The 22400-nt window shown below is 39.8% G+C and overlaps 1 protein-coding gene across 1 annotated transcript in view; it reads right to left on the minus strand.

Annotated features, from left to right (window-relative positions):
• Positions 1 to 22400, minus strand: part of pdss2 (prenyl (decaprenyl) diphosphate synthase, subunit 2) — a 78747-nt gene that overhangs the window by 17401 nt on the left and 38946 nt on the right. Inside the window, exon 3 of the mRNA XM_061967948.2 lies at positions 3697 to 3895. Coding sequence (XP_061823932.1) covers positions 3697 to 3895 — 199 coding nt within the window. The remainder of the gene's footprint in view (positions 1 to 3696; positions 3896 to 22400) is intronic.

A 22400-nucleotide genomic window follows, 5' to 3' on the forward strand; every position in this document is an offset into this window, starting at 1 on the left:
ATATATGTTAACAAGCATACGTAAGATTGAGCTGTAGTGCGATCACCTTCTTTCGCCCAGCCATTTCAGTGCAACTGCGAGTTTTCACTAACATTTCCGACGCGCTAAATAAAAATGCAAAACAGCTTTCGCAGAACAGTTTTAGTCTTGATAAGTCATATTTTGAGAACTAAATTATTATGCTCCTCCCATTATTGTGGACGTTCTGATGATTAGCATATATTCCGCAAATACACGCTAAATGATTGCCCTCCTTATGTGTCGTATATTAGCTTTGCTTGCGCTATCAAGTTTGCACGTTTTAAAACACGCAAACCTTAAGAATATCAGACTCTAAGTCGACATAAATCATGATCTACACTATAATGTTAGAAGCTTAGAGCTGAGCCACTTTTTCACAATAATAATCACATGGTCCACTGCTATTTTTCATTAAAAGTTCATGTATAAAAGAAGAAAAAGTAGACAAAATTAATCAATTTAAAAATCCAATGTATAGCAAGAATAGCGGATGAAGAGGCTTGTAAGACAGTTTGGGGTCTTCTGAGCGAGAAAACACACTGATGATTAGGGCTACGGATCACGACCAATTTCTCCAACCAATCCTATTTCGATTGTAAAGATTCAAAATTGATTAATCACAATTCGATTCGATCTGTACTTAAAAATTAAAAAAGCCTCAAATCGTTTACAAAATACAAATGTACTTTGTTTTTTTGCGCTACCATAAACAACTTTGGACAGTTTAACACCACTGATTTTTTCTTTTTTGTTCTTTCTTTTTCTCACTGGCACTCATCGAGGGCGGCCGCTCCCCTTTCCTCTCCCTTAGCTCTCATGCTTGCTTCTTTGTCTTGTCTTAACTTTTTTTGTTGCCTCTTTTTGCACTGCTCTCCAAATCTAAACATTGGAACTATTTAACTGGCCTTAACGAAACTGACAAGATCTTGGGTTTGGGGGAACCTGCTTGTCGTGACGGAGCGGTTGTTGCTGGACACACGACGGACTCTAGGGAGAAGAAGTAGTGCCGCATGCCTGGCGACCCTTTCAGTCGAGGACGTGAAGATATCTACCTATTCGGAATTATGACAACAGGACATCTGCTGATTGGAGTAAGCGTTGCTCTAGTTTGTCGACAAATTGGAAGTTGCTAGCAGTCTTTAAAGTAGCCCAAAGCTGCCAAAAATGATTGGAGGATGCGGGAAGAACTGTGGACACTCTTGTGATTTGGATCACATCGGACTGTCTGCCCTGCAGGGTGAATTTTGAGGACCAGTCATAGACAATTTAGAGTGAAAAGCAAATTCTATTTTCACTCGCATACAAAACATTCTAACTTGGATTGTTTCCCTGGTTTCGAGACTCTCCCGAAAGACAGTGCGGCGAAGACACAACAAACTCCCTTCTTGTCTCTCAAGGACACACACCTGTTGTTGCTGACTTTGGACTATCGGCTGCACAACATCAAGGCCGCGGAACCGAGATACACTGCAGGCTTACACACACATATGCATCCACAAAAAATATACGCCACACACACATACCCCAGCCCCAATCCAACGCCCTTGACGCAAATCCCATAGGGGTGATGGACGGATGGGCAGTGCCTGAGAGCTGCAGCCAGCCACTATGGCCCCCCACTCCCTCTCCTCTGTTGCTAGATATCTCGAGATATACGTTGTAATATGTATATGTGCTTTGCTATGGAGGTTTTTTCCCCACTCCAAATTGGGCCCCCTTAGGAGCCCAGTCTAAATTGTATTTTTTTACTCAATCTTCCCCAGTGTTTACCTTTTTCCCATCTTTTACGGGGTGCCTTGTGGCGACCCATCAGCGTTCCTGTTATGTAACCCTGTACACTGTTTGTTTGTCTAATCTTGAACGGGTTTGTGCTGAAAACAAAGTTTCGTTGTACTTGTGCAATGACAATAAAGACTTACCTACCTACCTGATCTTTTGGTAATCGATATTGCAAAATCTAAACGATATCCATAATAGATAATTTTGCCCAGCCCTACTGATGATGATTTACAGCTTTCAATTAAATCTTCTTGTTGTCCTTTTCAGACATTTTGTAATGAGAAACTGAAGATATGTGCTGTACCATATTCTAACTGTATGTTTAAAATACAGAATCGATAATAAAAAAATATTTTTACCATTGACAGTTTGCTGACATTGTTTTGCTCCATTCATGCATATTTAAAATTGGATTATTCTGTTTTTGTATGATATTGTAGCGACAGGTGTATTGTGTATGATTCTGAGCTGTGATTCAGAGGATGGGCAATAGGAGGCAGTGGCATCTGCCTGGTATCGGCTAATACCAATACCGATACCAATCACATGTATTAACTGTAAAGGTATTTATGATGAGTGCTATTTACAGTTTAACAATATCAACACAATATTAAAACTAGCGTTTGTTACAATCATTTTTTTTATCAAAACATAGTAGTACACAACAACTAAAAAAGAGCAAAAACTACTATCTACTACTCATTTAAATCCTTTGACTTTTAAACTCAAAGTCCTCTTGTGTCCAGGCAATTATTTCCTTAGTTCGAAAACATTAAAAAAACAACAACAAAAAAGTTGTTTTCCGAAAAAAAAGTATAATTCTAATCAATCAAATACTGATACTACCAATTTATGGATTGATCCACCTTCTCCTTACGTATTGTGTACTTATGGCCGTGACAATGCTGACACACCAACAGTTGTTCTACTACTCTGTAGACTCCTATTAATTTCCTGTTAACAGCTGCTTACTTTCTGCTGTAACGCTGTTCCATCTACACTAAGCACTTTTTTCTTGTGTTGTTTAACTCGGCGTGTAACATGTTTAGCCTTGTCCTCCTTAGAATAACAAGAAATGCAGTGTCGGTGAAAAAAACTAACTTAGGGGCGAACCTTCACACTGTGTGTGGACCTACATGATTAACTGATAGCCTGTAAGCTGGGGGACTCAAAATGTATAATGTAACAGCCAGAGGGGATTTGTGATCAGCATTGAAAAACATTAATCAACAATGGTGATCACATACTTTTTTATGAAAATACTGATCGGGGTCCGATCGGCACATCTCTATTTTATAAAGTGTGCTAGCCACATGAAGTGTGGAGTACAAGGTGCTTTTTCTTGACAACAATTAAAGGCTAGTTTGTGCCTCATCATCATTCAGATTAAATTTCCAGAGAGCTGTTGTAAGTTTGTGGAACACTAGGTCTAGACTTCAATGAAATGTATGCGTTTGTAAACCTTTATTTTGGTAGTTAACAACAAAAACTAAATTATGAGTAAAGTCCATGTTAACCTAGCTAGGTTAATACTTTTATTTTGTATCTTACTTTTGCGCTGTGTGCATGTTTAAATGCTGTGTAACTAGACAGTAGCTATGTCACTTAGCGATAATGAGGACGTTGACGATATCACAACATATTGACAAACACACCGATTTTTCATAGAAATTACACTTTTGGGTCTCAAATTTTATGCAAACAGCGGTCAACTATGTATTGTATTTCAAAGTCGGACTTATTCTAGTAATAAAATAAATATGTTGGATGTTGAGGAGTTGTCGGTATAAACTGGACCGCATTTACAGAAACGTTTTACTGTACTATTTTGCACTGTATAATATTCTTAATCACAGGTGCAGTTAATTATTTTTAATGACACATACAGTAGATTACCTTAGTGTTGTTCAACTGGGCTAATCCAGTACAAGCATTTGCAAGCAGGAAGTCACCGCTCAGAACAGCCATCTTATTGCCAAACTCCATGTCCTTCAGTGGGCCATCACAAACCGTCAGTTCTTTCAAATTGACAATTCCACGATGCACCAGGAAAGCTGTGTGGATCAACTCTGTGATTTCAGCCAAATTTCGCTGACTAGAAAAGACACAAGAAAAAGCATACATTAAAAAACTCATAGCGGCTTAATTAACGATTAATCGATTACAAAAAAGCTTCGATTTCATTACTGTTGCTTGATTAATTGTTTGAGTGTCACTAATAAAAATAGTATAAAGTGCAGACAGCATGGATTGCCCGGAACTTATATGCAAACTTTGTTTCAGCACGGCCAGTCAGCATAGAATTATGTCAGTAAATGCACATTAAAATAATTCTGATGATTCAAATTCCTCCTCTCTGCCACCTTGTATGGTATGAGTGTCCCAATGATCCTAGGAGCTATGTTGTCTGGGGGTTTTATGCCTCTTGGTAGGGTCTCCCAGGACAAACAGGTCCTAGGTGAGAGACCAGACAAAGAACAGCTCAAAGACCTCTATGAAAATAAACAAACAAAGACAGTTTTCCCTCACCCAGACGCGGGTCACCGAGCCCCCCTATGGAACCAGGCGTGGCGGTGAGGCTCGATGGCTCGATGTACCCATGAAGCCCGCCCAGGCACAGCCCGAAAAGGCAACGTGGGTACCCCTCCAATTTGCTCACCACACATAGGAAGAGGCATAGAGGTCGGGTGCTCTGTGAGCTAGGCGGCAGGGCCCTTGGCGGTCCGATCCTCGGCTACAGAAGTTAGCTCTTGGGACGTGGAACGTCACTTCGCTGGGGGGAAGGAGCCTGAGCTGGTGCGCGAAGTGGAGAAGTTACGGCTGTATCTAGTCAGACTCAATTCAATGCACAGCAAGGGCTCTGGCACCAGTCTTCTCGAGATGGGCTGGACTCTCTTCCACTCTGGTGTTGCAAGCAGTGAGAGGCGACGGTGGCAATATTGTACATTGGAGTTCAACCCAGTAGACGAGAAGGTAGCTTCCCTCCGCCTTCAGGTGAGGGGCCGGGTCTTGATGGTTGATTGTGCTTACGCACCAAACATCAGTTCAGAGTATCCGCCCTTTTCTGATTGACTGGAGAGAGTACTAGAGAGTGCTCACCCAGGCGATTCCCTTGTTCTGCTGGGGGACTTCAACGCTCTCATTCGCAACAACAGTGAAACCTGGAGAGGCGTGATTGGGAGAAACGGCCATCCGGATCTGAACCTGAGTGACGTTTTGTTATTGGACTTTTGTGCTCGCCATCTAGTCGTGCATTGCGTCTGTGCTTGCAACTGCTGTGAAAACAACCTTTTTTCTGGATTAACTGACAAACGATATTGGATAACAAACCTCAAAAGAAAAAACGTTTTTGGGTATGCATTTTTGATTGTCATTGACATACTTAGAATTCAAAGTGGACTTAAAGTTACCACTGTTTCGGCGCTGAACACCCAACAGCTACCCAAACGGCGCTAACAGTTGACAGCTGACGGGCTGCGGACAGTTGATTGACAAATCAGAGAATCAAGATTTGCCCTGGGTCATTACCATCATGCCACCAAAGAGAACAATTGTTGCTGAAGAGGTCAAAGACAAAGAAATCTCTCAACTTCTTGCCAGAGGAGGTGACTGCTGTCAGGACACAGCAGAAGCAGATCCTCTGTCTTCTGGAGGAGGTAAAATCATTACGCTTCCAGAATGTACGTGTGAATTATGTATTTTTCTTATATTTGTTGGTTTCACTGTCTTTTAGTGAAGGACCGAAACAGCCTGACTAGTATTGTTAAGTCTTGCGCTAAGAATACCGGAGTAAAACTTGGAGACTTAAACTTCTTCTGTAACCAGCAAAACCCTCCGAAAAGCAAAGAGCATTTTAGCCTTGCCGAGCCATGTCCTTGCGGGTGAATTCTCTCTGTTGCCTTCAGGGTGAAGTTATGCCCTTCCATTGTGTAAAACAAATCACTTCTCCAAATCATTCGTCCTCTCTGCACTCAGAGTCTAAAACTTTTAAATTATTCAGAGGGTTGTATTGTTTATATATTTATTGACTATTTATTGTGGGCCATGTGTAGGCTATACGAACCACGTCAACCTGCTTCTCAATACGAATTGCCCCTTGAGGGATTAATAAAGTTTTTTGAATTTAATCCAGAAAATGACCGGCGAATACACAACTTAGAACGACAGACCTGCTATCAAAACGAGGTTTGTGAACAGAAAGAATAAAATCACACTTTTGAAACAGGGATGCAAACTGAACAGAACAAATGTCTAAGTGAATGACCGCCTTGGGAATAAGAATGCTTACTAAAAAAGCAAGATAACTAAGAAAACAGCAAAAAATACAGCACAACTGGGTAACAAAATGTAAAATATTTATTAAACTGATTGGCTCTCCCGTGGAAGCAAAGGCGTTGGCAGTAAAGAAGCAAGGAAGAACTAGACAGACACTACACATGGACAATGAATCAATAAGACATGAAACAACAGGACTTTGAGAAGGACACAAATCCGACCACAAACTTTTTCCTCACACATTGACAATAAATGCTCCTACTACACAACAGAACAATAAAATACAAATATTGCATCCAACAACAAACTAATAATTATTCACATCAATAGCAGAAGTTTGTATACAAACACCAATAACATTCAACACTATCTGAATCAATTCAAATAACATTTTTAAAGTAATTGCGATCTCAAGAACCTGGATTAAGGAGGAGACAGAAATAGATTTTGACCTGGAAGGATATGAACTAAACTTCATCAACAGAAACAATAAGAGTGGATGAGTAGCTATGTATGTGGATAAACATCTGGATTACAAAGTGGTGAAAAATATTTCATTTGCAATTAAAATATCTTGGAATGCATAATGATTGAAATATGTCATGAAAAAAACAAAAATGTATTTCTCAGTTGTATATATCGAACACCTCAGTCAAACATTGGAAGGTTTGAGGACTGGATTAACAAATGTTTTACAGAAATGAGACAGAAGGTAATATTCATATGTGGGGGATATCAATATTGACATCTAGAACCCTAACAAGCAAAAGAATATTGATGACTTCATAGATAAGATGTATAGTATAAGTTAAAATCACAAGCTAATATCACAAGACCAAGCAGAATCACAAGTCACTGTGCCACTCTTATTGATATTATTTTTACAAATGATTTTGATAATACTACAAGTGGTCTGCTAATAACCGACATCAGTGATCATTTACCAGTTTTAACAATATATGAAGGAAACTACAAGAGGTGGAGCATAGATAACAAAAATAAATTTCAAAGAATATGCCCAGAGGAAAGTATGAACACTTTAAAGAATGATCTCAAAGAACAACAATGGGACACGTGTACAGTAAAAATTATGTAGATTATGAATATGGTATTTTTTTTATACTTTCATGATGATTTATGACAAACATTGTTAATGGAAACAACTCATAAAAAAACCATATGAGCAATCAACCATGGATGACAAAGTGACTGAAAAATGCATCTAACAAAAAATAATACACTTTATAGAACATTATAAATACAAAGATCTATACAGGAAAAAAAAGGTAAAAAAAGTACTTACAAACTAACCAGCATATTACAAACATGTAGAAAATAATATTACTGTCAATTACTAGACAAGAACAAAAACTGCACAAGAGCAACACGGTGCTCAACTCCATGTTCCTCAATAATGTGACAGTAGAGAAAATAATCAAAATTGTAAAGAAATGTAAATCCAAGACCTCAACTGACTGTCATGGAATTGCTATGAAAGTGATAAAAACAGTTATTGAAGAAATTACAGAACAATTGATGTATAACAACAATTTATCATTTCAAACTGGCACATTCCCAGATGAAATGAAAATAACAAAAATTGTACCGATTAACAAGACTCGAGACAACAATTTACAGGCCTGTTTATTTACTACCACAATTTTTGAAAATCATTGGAAAATTATTCAACAACACATACGACTAATTAACGAATAAAAGTGGAACACTCACAGAGAACCAATATGGTTACAGAGCCAACATTTAAACATCAAGGGCATTAATCAAAATAACAGAGGAAATTACTAATGCGATAGATGGTAAACAGTGTGCAGCAACAGTATTTATGGATCTAACAAAAGCATTTGACACGATTAATCATAATATCTTAATAAACAAATTAGAACAGTATGGCATAGGAGGATTGGTTTTGAACTGGGTGTACCTCGCCTACCGTCCAAATGCAGCTGAGATAAGCTCCAGCACCCCCCACGACCCCGAAAGGGACAAGCGGTAGAAAATGGATGGATGGATGGATGAAAAGCTACTTAACCAACAGAAAGCAATACGTAAAGTTAGGTGAAAATATGTCAACAGCACTAAATATATCTTGCGGCGTACCCACCAAAATGGTTTAATCTTTATACAAACAACATTTGTAAAATTATGAAGGACTTAAAGTTAGTGTTATTTGCAGACGACACAACTGTGTTTTGTTCAGGAGAGAACACACAGAAGCTCATACAAACAATATCAGAATAAATGAACAAATTAAAAAGATAGTTAAACAAAAACGGACTCTCTCTAAATCTCAGTAAATCTAAAATAATGCTACTCGGTAACAGTCGATAAGAAAGTCAAACAAATACAAATAGACAGAATACACACCACATTTTGGGGTGTGATAATAGGTGATAAAATGAACAGGAAATCTCATATAAAAAATATACAACATAAGGCGGCAAGAAATATTTCAATGAATAAAGCAAAATATGTTCTAGACCAAAAATCACTCCATATTCTCTACTGCTCGGGAGTGTTACCATATCTGAGTTATTGTGCAGAAATATGGGGAAATATGGGGAAATAATTACAGAGGTACACTACAGTCATGACCCGTGTTACAAAAAAGGTCAGTTAGGATAATACAGTTGTAGTCAAAAGTTTACATACACTTGTAAAGAACATAATGTCATGGCTGTCTTGAGTTTCCAATAATTTCTACAAATCTTATTTTTTTGTGATAGAGTGATTGGAGCACATACTTGTTGGTCACAAAAAACATTCATGAAGTTTGGTTCTTTTATGAATTTATTATGGGTCTACTGAAAATGTGACCAAATCTGCTGGGTCAAAAGTATACATACAGCAATGTTAATATTTGGTTAGATGTCCCTTGGCAAGTTTCACTGCAATAAAGCGCTTTTGGTAGCCATCCACAAGCTTCTGGCAAGCTTCTGGTTAAATTTTTGAGCACTCCTCTTGACAAAATTGGTGTAGTTCAGCTAAATTTGTTGGTTTTCTGACAAGGACTTGTTTCTTCAACATTGTCCACACGTTTAAATCAGGACTTTGGGAAGGCCATTCCAAAACTTTAATTCTAGCCTGATTTAGCCATTCCTTTACCACTTTTGATGTGTGTTTGGGGTCATTGTTCTGTTGGAACACCTAACTGCGCCCAAGACCCAACCTCCAGCCTGATGATTTTAGGTTGTCCTGAAGAATTTGGAAGTAATCCTCCTTTTTCATTGTCCCATTTAAACCACCAGTTCCATTGGCAGCAAAACAAGCCCAGAGCATATTACTACTACCACCATGCTTGACGGTAGGTAGGTGTTCCTGGGATTAAAGGCCTCACCTTTTCTCCTCCAAACATATTGCTGGGTATTGTGGCCAAACAGCTCGATTTTTGTTTCATCTGACATCACATGGAGAAAGATAAGACCTTCTGGAGGAAAGTTCTGTGGGCAGATGAAACAAAATTGAGCTGACTAGCAGAGACTCCTGTCAGAGAGAATTTCAATTCCCACCTGCGGAAGAACTTCGAACATGTCATGAGCCATACTTGCCAACCCTCCCGGATTTTCCGGGAGACTCCCGAAATTCAGCTCCTCTCCCAAAAATCTCCCGGGACAAATTTTCTCCCGAAAATCTCCCGAAATTCAGGCGGAGCTGGAGGCCACGCCCCCTCCAGCTCCATGCGGACCTGAGTGACGTGTTGACAGCCTGTTCTCACGTCTGCTTCCCCCCAAAATATAAACAGCATGCCTGCCCAATCACGTTATAACTGTAGAATGATCGAGGGCGAGTTCTTGGTTTCTTATGCATATGTGACCCACCCATAATGTGTCACATTTTTGTGTTGATTTATTTATTTTATTTTGTGGTTTGAATTCGTTTTTGGAGCTGTCATTACACATTTATCAGTATTCACATTGGTCAGTAGGGGGCAGTAGGGCGTTTCTTCCCAATTGAATGCTATCACCTGCAGACCGAAAGTGTCTTGTCATTCTGATGAGAGCGACCAGTCTGTGAACAATTGAAACATCCTGTGTGCTTTTTCCTCATGTATAACAGGTTAGTTTTGGTGAATCAACTCACTGAATAATATCCATGTGATCTTTATAAGTTTAAGTACACATTCTGATGGTGGAGCCTAACTCTAAAGTGTTTGTGAGTTGTAGTTTGTATTTGTGAATGAATCCAGTGCACAGCTGCAGTAATCAATACAAAATGGCGACGTGAGTACGCAATGTTTATATAGGAACTTCTGATCCTAATTCAGACTCCCAAATTAGAGCTCCCGTTTTCTTATTGATTTTATAATGTATATTTGTATAATGTGTGTGTTCTGAAATAGTGACAGAGAATAGAACAAGGATGGACAATTCAACCCTTAACTCAACAATGAGTAGAGGAGTGTTATGTGTGTGTATATGTGTAAATAAATGAACACTGAAATTCAAGTATTTATTTTATATATATATATATATATATATATATATATATATAATAAAAAAAATTATATATAGCTAGAATTCACTGAAAGTCAAGTATTTCTTATATATATATATATATATATATATATATATATCTTAACCACGCCCCCAGCCACGCCCCCCGCCCCACCACGGCCCCCGCCCCCCACCCCCATCTCCCGAAATCGGAGGTCTCAAGGTTGGCAAGTATGTCATGAGCGAGGCGCTGGACATTGAGTCCGAGTGACCATGTTCCGTGCCTCTATTGTTGAAGCAGCCGATCGGAGCTGTGGCTTCAAGGTGGTTGGTGCCTGCTGTGGCGGTAATCCCAAGACCTGCAGTCAAGCTGAAGAAGGAGTACTATTGGGTCCTTTTGATCTATGGGACTACAGAGGCAGCAGACAAGTACTATCAGGCTAAGTGGCTTGCGGCTTTGGCGGTCGCAGAGGCAAGAATTCGTACATGGGAGGAGTTCGGAGAAGCCATGAAAACGACTTCCGGACAGCTTCGAAGCGATTCTGGACCACCATTTGCAGTCTCAGAAGGGGGAAGCAGTGCACTGTCAACACCATGCTTGGTGGGGATGGTGTGCTGCTGACCTGGACTCAGTTAGGGCATCTACTCAGGATGCTCCCCAGATGCCCTCCTGGAAGGGTGTTTAGGGCACGTCTGGCCAGTCGGAGGCCACGGGGAAGGCACATGACATGTTGGGGAGACTATGTCTCCCAGCTGGCCTGGGAACTGCTCTGGATCCTCCGAGAGGATCTGGACGAAGTGGCTGGGGAGAGGAAAGTCTGGGCTTACTGCTTGCACTGCTGCTCCGGCGACCCCACCTCGGATAATCAGAAGAAGATAGATGGATGGATGGATGGATGGATAGATTCAGATACTAAAATACTAATCAATAAAAGGAGGACATTAAAATACTATATAAAAAGAGAAAATGGATACTAAAATGCATAAAACCCCATTGGTTTTGCTTCTGAGTAGTTGTGTTCAAAATTAAAATACATTTATCATTAGCATATAACAACCATTTTTGATTGTGCAAGTCTTTGAATAGAGCCTTTCAGGGCAGCCTTAGGGAGGATATAATCAAATGTTGATTCAGTCATTGGTGGGGGATAATTAGGCCCCTCTCCATATGGAAGGAGCTCACGGCGCTGCGACAGGAGGGATTCATCCAGACAGGGTCGGGTGCCCTGATAGCCACTTACCTTTTTTCTGCCACAGTGAGAATCTGATGAGCCTACCTTGCTTCCAGAGTCACACACACACACACAAACAGATGCACACACACACACACTTTGTATGTAGCCAGGTAATTACAATGTTCAATGTCAGTTAAAAAAAAGATGTGATTAACATTCAATAATGTCTTCTATTTTCCTTTTCCTCAATCACACCCATTGTCTGCCTGGTTTCCATGCTGAGTGTTGCAGCTCAACACAATGCTCTCCCTTGAGGAAAGTTAATAGGTTCAAGCTTCAAATGAGTGGAAAAGATGTTCTTTGACAGTGGCTTGTTCTCAAGGTGTCGCTCTTGACAGCCTTCGAGAGGCGAAACCATTGTTAAAGAAAAGAAAAGAGTTGTGGCTCATTTAAATATAATTGTAAAATGTAGCCAAATCCAAGAGACGACCATAATCAGAAACTGAATACTCCAACTATCTTGCATTATGATAGGGTAATACACCTTTCAGATGATTCAAACTGATGCAGTAGGATACTGTAGGAACTTGTATTTTTTAACAGATAGCTCAAAAAAACAAATGCAATCTTGTATAAAACACAAGGGGAACTGTGGGGCAGCACGGTGGTAGAGGGGTTAGTGCATCTGCCTCACAATACGAAGGTCCTGAGTAGTCTTGGGTTCAATCCCGGGCTCGGGATCTTTCTGTGTGGAGTTTGCATGTCCTCCCCGTGACTGCGTGGGTTCTCTCCGGGTACTCCGGCTTCCTCCCACTTCCAAAGACATGCACCTGGGGATAAGTTGATTGGCAACACTAAATTGGCCCTAGTGTGTGGATGTGAGTGTGAATGTTGTCTGTCTATCTGTGTTGGCCCTGCGATGAGGTGGCGACTTGTCCAGGGTGTACCCCGCCTTCCGCCCGATTGTAGCTGAGATAGGCTCCAGCGCCCCCCGCGACCCCAAAGGGAATAAGCGGTAGAAAATGGATGGATGGATGGATGATTAATTGTTTGAGTAACTAATAAAAATTGTAAAATCCAGGCCACAGGGAGTGCCTGGAACATAGTTTATGCACAAACGTTGCAATAGAGCGCACACGAGAACAGTGTCACGTGAGTGTCGTGATCTGTGGCGTGGCAAACTGCAGAAAGTTTTTATGACAGGAGTATATATGCACACATGCAGAAAAGTGCAATTTCAATGTTGGCGATGTGCATTTATTAGAAAGTAGAATGAAAGTTACGTATGGCAAGCAGATTTTTTTTTGTTTATCTTAACTATTTTCCCTGAAATACACATTGAGGGTATAAAGGTTGCTGTGTCCGACTACTCTATTATTCAAACAAAGTAATCCATAGATTACTCAATTACAAAAATAATCAACATCAGCAGCCCAAGCGAAGGTTTAGCTCTGCTGTCCTGGTTCTACATGCTACCCTAGTAGTATGCTGACATTTTCATTAATGGCTAGCATGAAAATGACCTGAGAATCTTTACAACAAATGGCACATTATTACTGTGCTGAAAATGCGTATTTTTTTCCCATTACACAATCAACCCTTGAGTTTCCATTACAATAAATACTTAACAAGCAACCTCCAAGCTCAAGACCTCTGCCATTGATGCTTTCAAACGACACAATTATTCTTAAATAGGTGAAAGTATCGCTCTACAAACACCATTCTGTGCTTTCCAGGCATCAAAGTAGTTTTTGTTTGACTGTCTTATTTAGTTTTATTACTGACTGTTTATGCTGGTATGATAGGATAGAAATGTTAATGTTAAACATTGCTAATACATCTAATGCAAATCTGAACCTGGAACAAATAATTCGCTTTGCATTAGTTGTTGGGAATGTTTTACATTTTAATTACAAATCAACGGAGATTGTGCTTGACTTTCACAGAAAAATGGCAAGGTTTGGCAAGTAATGGTATAGTTTCATTTTGAGACACTAAAAATGGCTTCATTCATTTTCGTCCTACTAAATTTTGGGAGATCATACATATTGAATGTGAATCAACAACTCACAATTCGATTCTCGCAATATATTGAGTGTAAAAGTTATTAAAAAACATTTTAAAACAGGTTAGATGTTACAAAAGCTCCTCTTGGCTGCTGGCTTATTCGTACAGTGAGTCAGCGCAGGGATAGCCTAAAAAATGTCTATTTAAAAATGATTAAAAATAAGATTTAGGAAAAACACATTTAAAGTTTTTTTAATGTTTTTTTCTGATTGTTTTTATAACAACATTATATTTATCCATCTATCCATTTTCTACCGCTTGTCCCGTCCGGGGTCGTGGGGGGTGCTGGAGCCTATCTCAGCTGCATTTATTTACATTTAAATATATTCATTTCAATTATACAATTTAAGCCAGACTTCTACAAGATTTCTAAGTTCTGCTTTAAGTTCTGCTCCTAATGTGCAAAGGGTTCAATAATAAATTGCTTCAAACACCATCATATGGGTGGATTAATTTCAGCAGTGCCTACAATTGCCTCATCAAACGCTCAAGATATCACCAACCGGTATCGGACGATTTTTGTGAAAAAGTAAAATTGGTCATTGTCGATTAATGCCCTTTAACGACAATCACAAATGCTGATCCTGTCTCCCTGAAAAGCGGTTTTCAGCTAATTATGTGTCTCCATACACAGCGTGGAACCGCTCCCCTACACTAATATACATATACATATATATACATGTACACATATGCAAATAAATACATACACATACAGTATATACAGATTCATATATAAGTTAAAGTACCAATGATTGTCACACATACACTAGGTGTGGTGAAATTTGTCCTCTGCATTTGACCCATCCCCATGTTCACCCCCTGGGAGGTGAGGGGAGCAGTGGGCAGCATACATATGCATATATACATACAGTATGCATATAAATACATATACATATACTGTATACACATACATGTATACATATGCATATAAATACATATATACACATACATATACACACGTACGTACATACATACTAGGGGTGTGGGAAAAAATCGATTTGAATTCGAATTGCAATTCTCACTTTGTGCGATTCAGAATCGATTCTCATTTTTAAAAAAACGTTTTTTGTTTTTTTTTGTTATTTAAAAAATTTATTTATTTTATTTTATTTTTTAAAATTAATCAATCCAACAAAACAATACACAGCAATACCATAACAATGCAATCCAATTCCAAAACCAAACCCGACCCAGCAACACTCAGAACTGCAATAAACAGAGGAATTGAGAGGAGACACAAACACGACACAGAACAAACCAAAAGTAGTGAAACAAAAATGAATATTATCAACAACAGTATCAATATTAGTTACAATTTCAACATAGCAGTGATTAAAAATCCCTCATTGACATTATCATTAGACATTTATAAAAAAAAAAAAAAAAAAAGAACAATAGTGTCACAGTGGCTTACACTTGCATCGCATCTCATAAGCTTGACAACACACTGTGTCCAATATTTTCACAAAGATAAAATAAGTCATATTTTTGGTTCATTTAATAGTTAAAACAAATTTACATTATTGCAATCAGTTGATAAAACATTGTCCTTTACAATTATAAAAGCTTTTTACAAAAATCTACTACTCTGCTTGCATGTCAGCAGACTGGGGTAGATCCTGCTGAAATCCTATGTATTGAATGAACAGAGAATCCTTTTGAATCGGGAAAACAATCGTTTTTGAATCGAGAATCGTGTTGAATTGAGAAAAAAAAAAATCGATTTTGAATCGAATCGTGACCCCAAGAATCGATATTGAATCGAATCGTGGGACACCCAAAGATTCACAGCCCTAATATATATATATATATATATATATATATATATATATATATATATATATATATATATATATCTCCATATTTAAATATATACATATGCATATATTTACATATGCATATATGTATATGTATTACATACATATGTATACAGTATGTGTATATAAACACACATATGTATGTATATACTGTATGTATATAGACATATATCTATATACACACTTATATATGTGTATATATATACATATATGTATATATATATACACATATACAGGTAAAAGCCAGTAAATTAGAATATTTTGAAAAACTTGATTTATTTCAGTAATTGCATTCAAAAGGTGTAACTTGTACATTATATTTATTCATTGCACACAGACTGATGCATTCAAATGTTTATTTCATTTAATTTTGATGATTTGAAGTGGCAACAAATGAAAGTCCAAAATTCCGTGTGTCACAAAATTAGAATATTACTTAAGGCTAATACAAAAAAGGGATTTTTAGAAATGTTGGCCAACTGAAAAGTATGAAAATGAAAAATATGAGCATGTACAATACTCAATACTTGGTTGGAGCTCCTTTTGCCTCAATTACTGCGTTAATGCGGCGTGGCATGGAGTCGATGAGTTTCTGGCACTGCTCAGGTGTTATGAGAGCCCAGGTTGCTCTGATAGTGGCCTTCAACTCTTCTGCGTTTTTGGGTCTGGCATTCTGCATCTTCCTTTTCACAATACCCCACAGATTTTCTATGGGGTTAAGGTCAGGGGAGTTGGCGGGCCAATTTAGAACAGAAATACCATGGTCCGTAAACCAGGCACGGGTAGATTTTGCGCTGTGTGCAGGCGCCAAGTCCTGTTGGAACTTGAAATCTCCATCTCCATAGAGCAGGTCAGCAGCAGGAAGCATGAAGTGCTCTAAAACTTGCTGGTAGACGGCTGCGTTGACCCTGGATCTCAGGAAACAGAGTGGACCGACACCAGCAGATGACATGGCACCCCAAACCATCACCCAACCATGCAAATTTTGCATTTCCTTTGGAAATCGAGGTCCCAGAGTCTGGAGGAAGACAGGAGAGGCACAGGATCCACGTTGCCTGAAGTCTAGTGTAAAGTTTCCACCATCAGTGATGGTTTGGGGTGCCATGTCATCTGCTGGTGTCGGTCCACTCTGTTTCCTGAGATCCAGGGTCAACGCAGCCGTCTACCAGCAAGTTTTAGAGCACTTCATGCTTCCTGCTGCTGACCTGCTCTATGGAGATGGAGATTTCAAGTTCCAACAGGACTTGGCGCCTGCACACAGCGCAAAATCTACCCGTGCCTGGTTTACGGACCATGGTATTTCTGTTCTAAATTGGCCCGCCAACTCCCCTGACCTTAGCCCCATAGAAAATCTGTGGGGTATTGTGAAAAGGAAGATGCAGAATGCCAGACCCAAAAACGCAGAAGAGTTGAAGGCCACTATCAGAGCAACCTGGGCTCTCATAACACCTGAGCAGTGCCAGAAACTCATCGACTCCATGCCACGCCGCATTAACGCAGTAATTGAGGCAAAAGGAGCTCCAACCAAGTATTGAGTATTGTACATGCTCATATTTTTCATTTACATACTTTTCAGTTGGCCAACATTTCTAAAAATCCCTTTTTTGTATTAGCCTTAAGTAATATTCTAATTTTGTGACACACGGAATTTTGGATTTTCATTTGTTGCCACTTCAAATCATCAAAATTAAATGAAATAAACATTTGAATGCATCAGTCCGTGTGCAATGAATAAATATAATGTACAAGTTACACCTTTTGAATGCAATTACTGAAATAAATCAAGTTTTTCAAAATATTCTAATTTACTGGCTTTTACCTGTATATATATTTATATACACATATACAGTATGTGTATATATATAAATATATATATGTGTATAAATACATATGTATATATATATATATATATATATATATATATATATATATATATATATATATATATATATATATATATATATATATATATATATACATACATTTATATATGTATATATAGACTTGTTAGGTTTTATTTTGAATATTTTGAATATTTTATTGGTATACTTACAAGTAAATACATATGGTTAGTGACAAAGTAAAATGTGTATCGTTTAATGTTAATGGGCTATTGAACCCAATTAAACGCAATAAAATATTATCGAAGGTGAGGACAGAACAAGCCCACATAGTATATTTACAGGAGGCCCATTTGACTGACAAGGAGCAAGTAAAACTAAAGAGAATGGGCTTCACTCATTTGTTTTTTTCGTCATATAAATTAGGACATAGGAGAGGAGTTGCAATCCTCATCTCAAAAAAAGCTACATTTTGAAAAAGTACTGGAATTTGGTGATAAGGTGGGGAGATTTATTTTAGTAAAGGGAAAGATAGATGGAAACCCAATCACCTTACTGAATGTCTATGCACCCCCTGGGAGTGATATTAATTTCTTCCAAAAAAATCACCAATATTATGGTAACTTAAACTGAAAGTCTTTTGATTTGTGGTGGGGATTTAAATATACATTTACAGCCAAAATTGGACTCATCTAGTATACAAATACATAACGTTAAACTCCTTTATAGGAAAGTAAACACACTTTTTGAGGAAGTAGGCTTAATTGACATATGGCGAGACTTTTTCCCAGATAGAAGGGATTATACTTATTTCTCTGCTCTGCATTGTCTTTATACAGGAATAGATTATTTTCTAACATTTGGAAAGGATAAAGATAAAATATGCACCTGTAAAATTGGGACGATAGATCTAAGTGACCATGCACCTATATATCTATCTATTGACTTTAATCTGAGGGCAAAAAATAATACATGGAAACTAAACTCAAGTCTGCTGAATGACCTATCCTTTAAGACACAAATTAAATCTGAAATTAGTCTCTTCTTGGAGTTTAATGACACAGGAGAGATTTCGCCTCCCATGTTATGGGACACCCTGAAGGCTGTTTTAAGAGGGAAAATTATAGCAATATCTTAATTTAAGAAAAAAAATGAGAATACAAAATCAAATGACTTAAAAAACAAACTAAAAGAATTACAAAGAAAACACAAACTAGATTTCGCACAGGATACATTAAGTGAAATAAGAAATACTAGGAATGAAATCAACAGTTTGGCCACACAAAAAAAAAAAGAAAATCTAATGTTTTTGAAACAGAGACACTATGAAAGTGGCTCTAAGTCCATGAAAATATTGGCCTGGAAACTAAAAAAAAAGATAGCGGAAAACACAATTCATAAAATCAGGGATCCAAGAACAAAAGAGATAAAAACTAAACCAAATGAAATTCAGGAAGCCCTCGAACATTTTTATAAAACTTTATACTCCGAGGTCTCTAGTAGGAGCATTAACCCAAATTCACAGCTTCCTGAACTCTCTGGATTTACCTATTTTAGATGAAAAACAAAACCAAACAATATCTGCAGATATAACTGAAAATGAATTAAAAGTTGCAATTAGTAGGCTTAAATTAAGTAAATCGCCAGGATCAGACGGTTACATGGCTGAGTGGTATAAGAAATTAAAAAAATAATTAATACCTGTTTTACTCCCCACATTGAATTGGGTCTTAAAAAAGGCACAAACACCACTTAGTTGGAGGGAGGCAATTATCTCAGCTATATCAAAAGAAGGCAAGGATAGAATTTAATGTGGAATGTGGATAGAATTGAATGTGGTCCTGCAAAGCCACGGCAGCAAACTTCTATTGGCTCATAGAAAGTCCTCCAGCCCCTGCACTCCTCCACCAGTTCCTGATACTTGGCACGTTTCCTTTTGTTGGCTTCCTCAATCTGCTCCTCCCACGGCACTGTTAGTTTCAGCATGATCAGGTGTTCCGAAGCCTTTGAGATAATGATCATGTCTGGCCAGAGAGATGTTGTTGCAATGTGCTGGGGGAACCTGAGTTGTTTTCCCAGGTCAACGTGTAGCTGCCAATCAGGGGCTGAGTGAAGGAGTCCTGTTGTTGTCTGTGGACGTGCACGAGGTCTCTCTCCAGCTTTGATGAATGAGATTGCCTTCTTTGGCGCATGGTATTGCTTGCTGGTGCTGATGGCTGAGGCAATGCTCTCAGCAACTGCTTTGAGTACCTGGTCATGGCGCCAGGGACCATCAGCCAGGGACTTTGGGCAACTGCTGAGGAGATGTTCCAAGGAGCCTCTTCTGGAGCAAAGGGAGCAGGAGGGTGTCTCGCTCTTCCCCCACACATGGAGGTTTGCTGGGATAGGGAGGGAATCGTAGACTGCTGCCACGAGGAACCGGACCTGGTGGGGGTCTGCCTGCATGATGTTTGACCAGGTGACTTTGCGCTGCAACGTGCCCTCCCATCTTGTCCATGCCCCCTGTTGCCGGAGTCCCACTACCCTGCCCACTCGCTCTTCCTCCAAGCCTGCCTGTACCTCCACCTGGAGTAGATGTCGTCTGTCTTTGCCCCGGGCCTGGCTGACTTGGGTCTTTGGGAAGTAGCCCAAGCCTGCTCTCCCTGTTGCCACGGCCCCAACCAGTGCCTTTTGCCTAAGGGGTGACTCAGCCACCTCCACTGCCTTTTCTGCCTGCCACGTCCTTCCTCACTTCAATGGCGGCTGATGACACCTTGCAGTCCCTGGAGTCTCTGTAATGTAGGGCTTCTCTTGTGCGTGCCACCTTGAATTCTTCAGTGATCCCACTGAAAGGTAGCTGCAGGATGTTGCTTGTCCCGTACAGGGCAGCGCTGTTGAGGCTGCGGGGGAGACCCAGCCATTTCCGCAGAAATCTGCTCAACTTCCTTTCAAAGGATCCCACTGTTGTTACTGGGACTGCATATGGCCACAGGACTCTGGGTAGGATGGAGTGTTGGTAGATCCAGGCTTCGAATCTACCAGGTAGGCCAGACTTGTCTACTTTGGTGAGCCACCATCCAAGCTCTTCAGTAGACTTCTGGATAGCAGCAGAGTCCTTCAGGCTGGAGTCAAAGAGCTTTCCCAAGCTCTTGACTGGTTGTGCCGTGATGGATAGAATGACCGTTCTTGAGATTGAGAACCGGAATTTGTCGACCACCTTCCCCTTCTTCAGCACCATGGACCTTGACTTTGCGGGCTTGAAACTCACCCTGGCCCATCCAATGAGCCTCTCCAATCCCTGCAAGATCCACCTGCTCCCTGGGACTGATGTTGTTGTGATGGTAAGGTCATCCATATAAGCTCTAATGGAGGGCTGTCGAACACCTGATCTGGATAGAGGCGCTCTGAAATTCCACCTCAGCAGACTTTACCACTATATTCATCACCAGTGCAAAAAGGACAACAGAGATGGTGCATCCTGTTATTATTCCCTTCTCAAGGCGATGCCAGTCAGAGGTTATTGACCCAGAAGTGACCCGGACCCTGAAGTTATTGTAATAATCCAGGATCAAGTCCTTGATCTTGCTGGGAACATGGTGGCGGTGCAGCGCAAGCTCAACTAGCTTGTGTGGGATAGGCGTTAGTCAGGTCCAACCACAACACAGCAAGTTCCCCTCTGCTCTCATGGGCCTCTCTGATGAGCTGTGTGGCGACACCGTTGTGCTCTAGACAGCCAGGAACTCCAGAAATCCACCCCTTCTGCACTGAAGTGTCGATGTTGTTGTTCTTGAGGAGAAACTCGGTTAGTCTTCGGGAGACGATGCTGAAGAACACCTTCCCTTCCACACTCAGAAGTGATATAGTCCGAAACTGGTTGATGTTTTTCGAGTCCACCTCCTTGGGGATTCAAACTCCATCTGCACACCTCCACTGGTTGGTCACTCTTCCCCTTCGCCAGATCACCTTCAAGGTCTTCCACAGATGCTTGAGAAGCCCTGGACAGCGTTTGTAGACGAGGTAAGGTACACCACTGGGGCCCGGGGAAAATGCTGAACGGGCTGCCTTGATGAACTCTTCAACCTCCTTCAAACTGGGCTCTGTCAACTGGAACTCTGCCGACTGTGTGTAAATATATATATATATATATATATATATATATATATATATATATATATATATATATATATATATATATATATATATATATTAGGGCTGCAACAACTAATCGATTAAATCGATTAAAAAAATAGTTGGCGATTAATTTAGTCATCGATTTGTTGGATCTATGCTATGCGCATGCGCAGAGGCTAGTTTTTTTTTTTGTTTTTTTAAACCTTTATTCATAAACTGCAACATTTACAAACAGCTGGGAAACAATAATCAAAATGATAGGGGTGTAACGGTACGTGTATTTGTATCGAACCGTTTCGGTACGGGGGTTTCGTTTCGGTGCGGAAGTGTACCGAACGAGTTTCCACACGGACATATTAAGTAGCGTGCTGCACGTTGTGTAAACAATACTCAAAATGCCGGACATTTGAGGCATTTATGAAACTCCGCCCTGACAGCTCCGCAAAAGAGGAGATGTCCTGTGAAAAGAGGATGTATGGTCAGTCTATCGCAGCCCGTTAGCTGCAAGCATGCTAGCAAAATAGGACTAGCAGCGATCGGTTTCACCGGACGTGAAACCGATCGCTGCTAGCATGCTAGTAGCGATCACGTATGGTCATGACCGGGCTAGGTCATGACCATACATCCTCTTTTCACCGGACATGTCCTCTTTTGCGGGGATGTCGGGCGGTGTTTCTTAAATGCCTCAAATGTCCGGCATTTTGAGTTAGGGTTGCGTGTATTTTCAATGTACGTTCAGGGTTAAGAAGGTTAAAAACACAACAAATTGTACGTGCAGCAGCATTCGTGAGGGAGGGGGAGAGACAGAGAGAGCGAGAGAGTTGTGAGAAACGTGCATGCGTCGCCAGGCTCTGCTTTTTATCG

Source organism: Nerophis lumbriciformis, linkage group LG08 (genome assembly GCF_033978685.3).
Source record: "Nerophis lumbriciformis linkage group LG08, RoL_Nlum_v2.1, whole genome shotgun sequence".
Taxonomy (NCBI): domain Eukaryota; kingdom Metazoa; phylum Chordata; class Actinopteri; order Syngnathiformes; family Syngnathidae; genus Nerophis; species Nerophis lumbriciformis.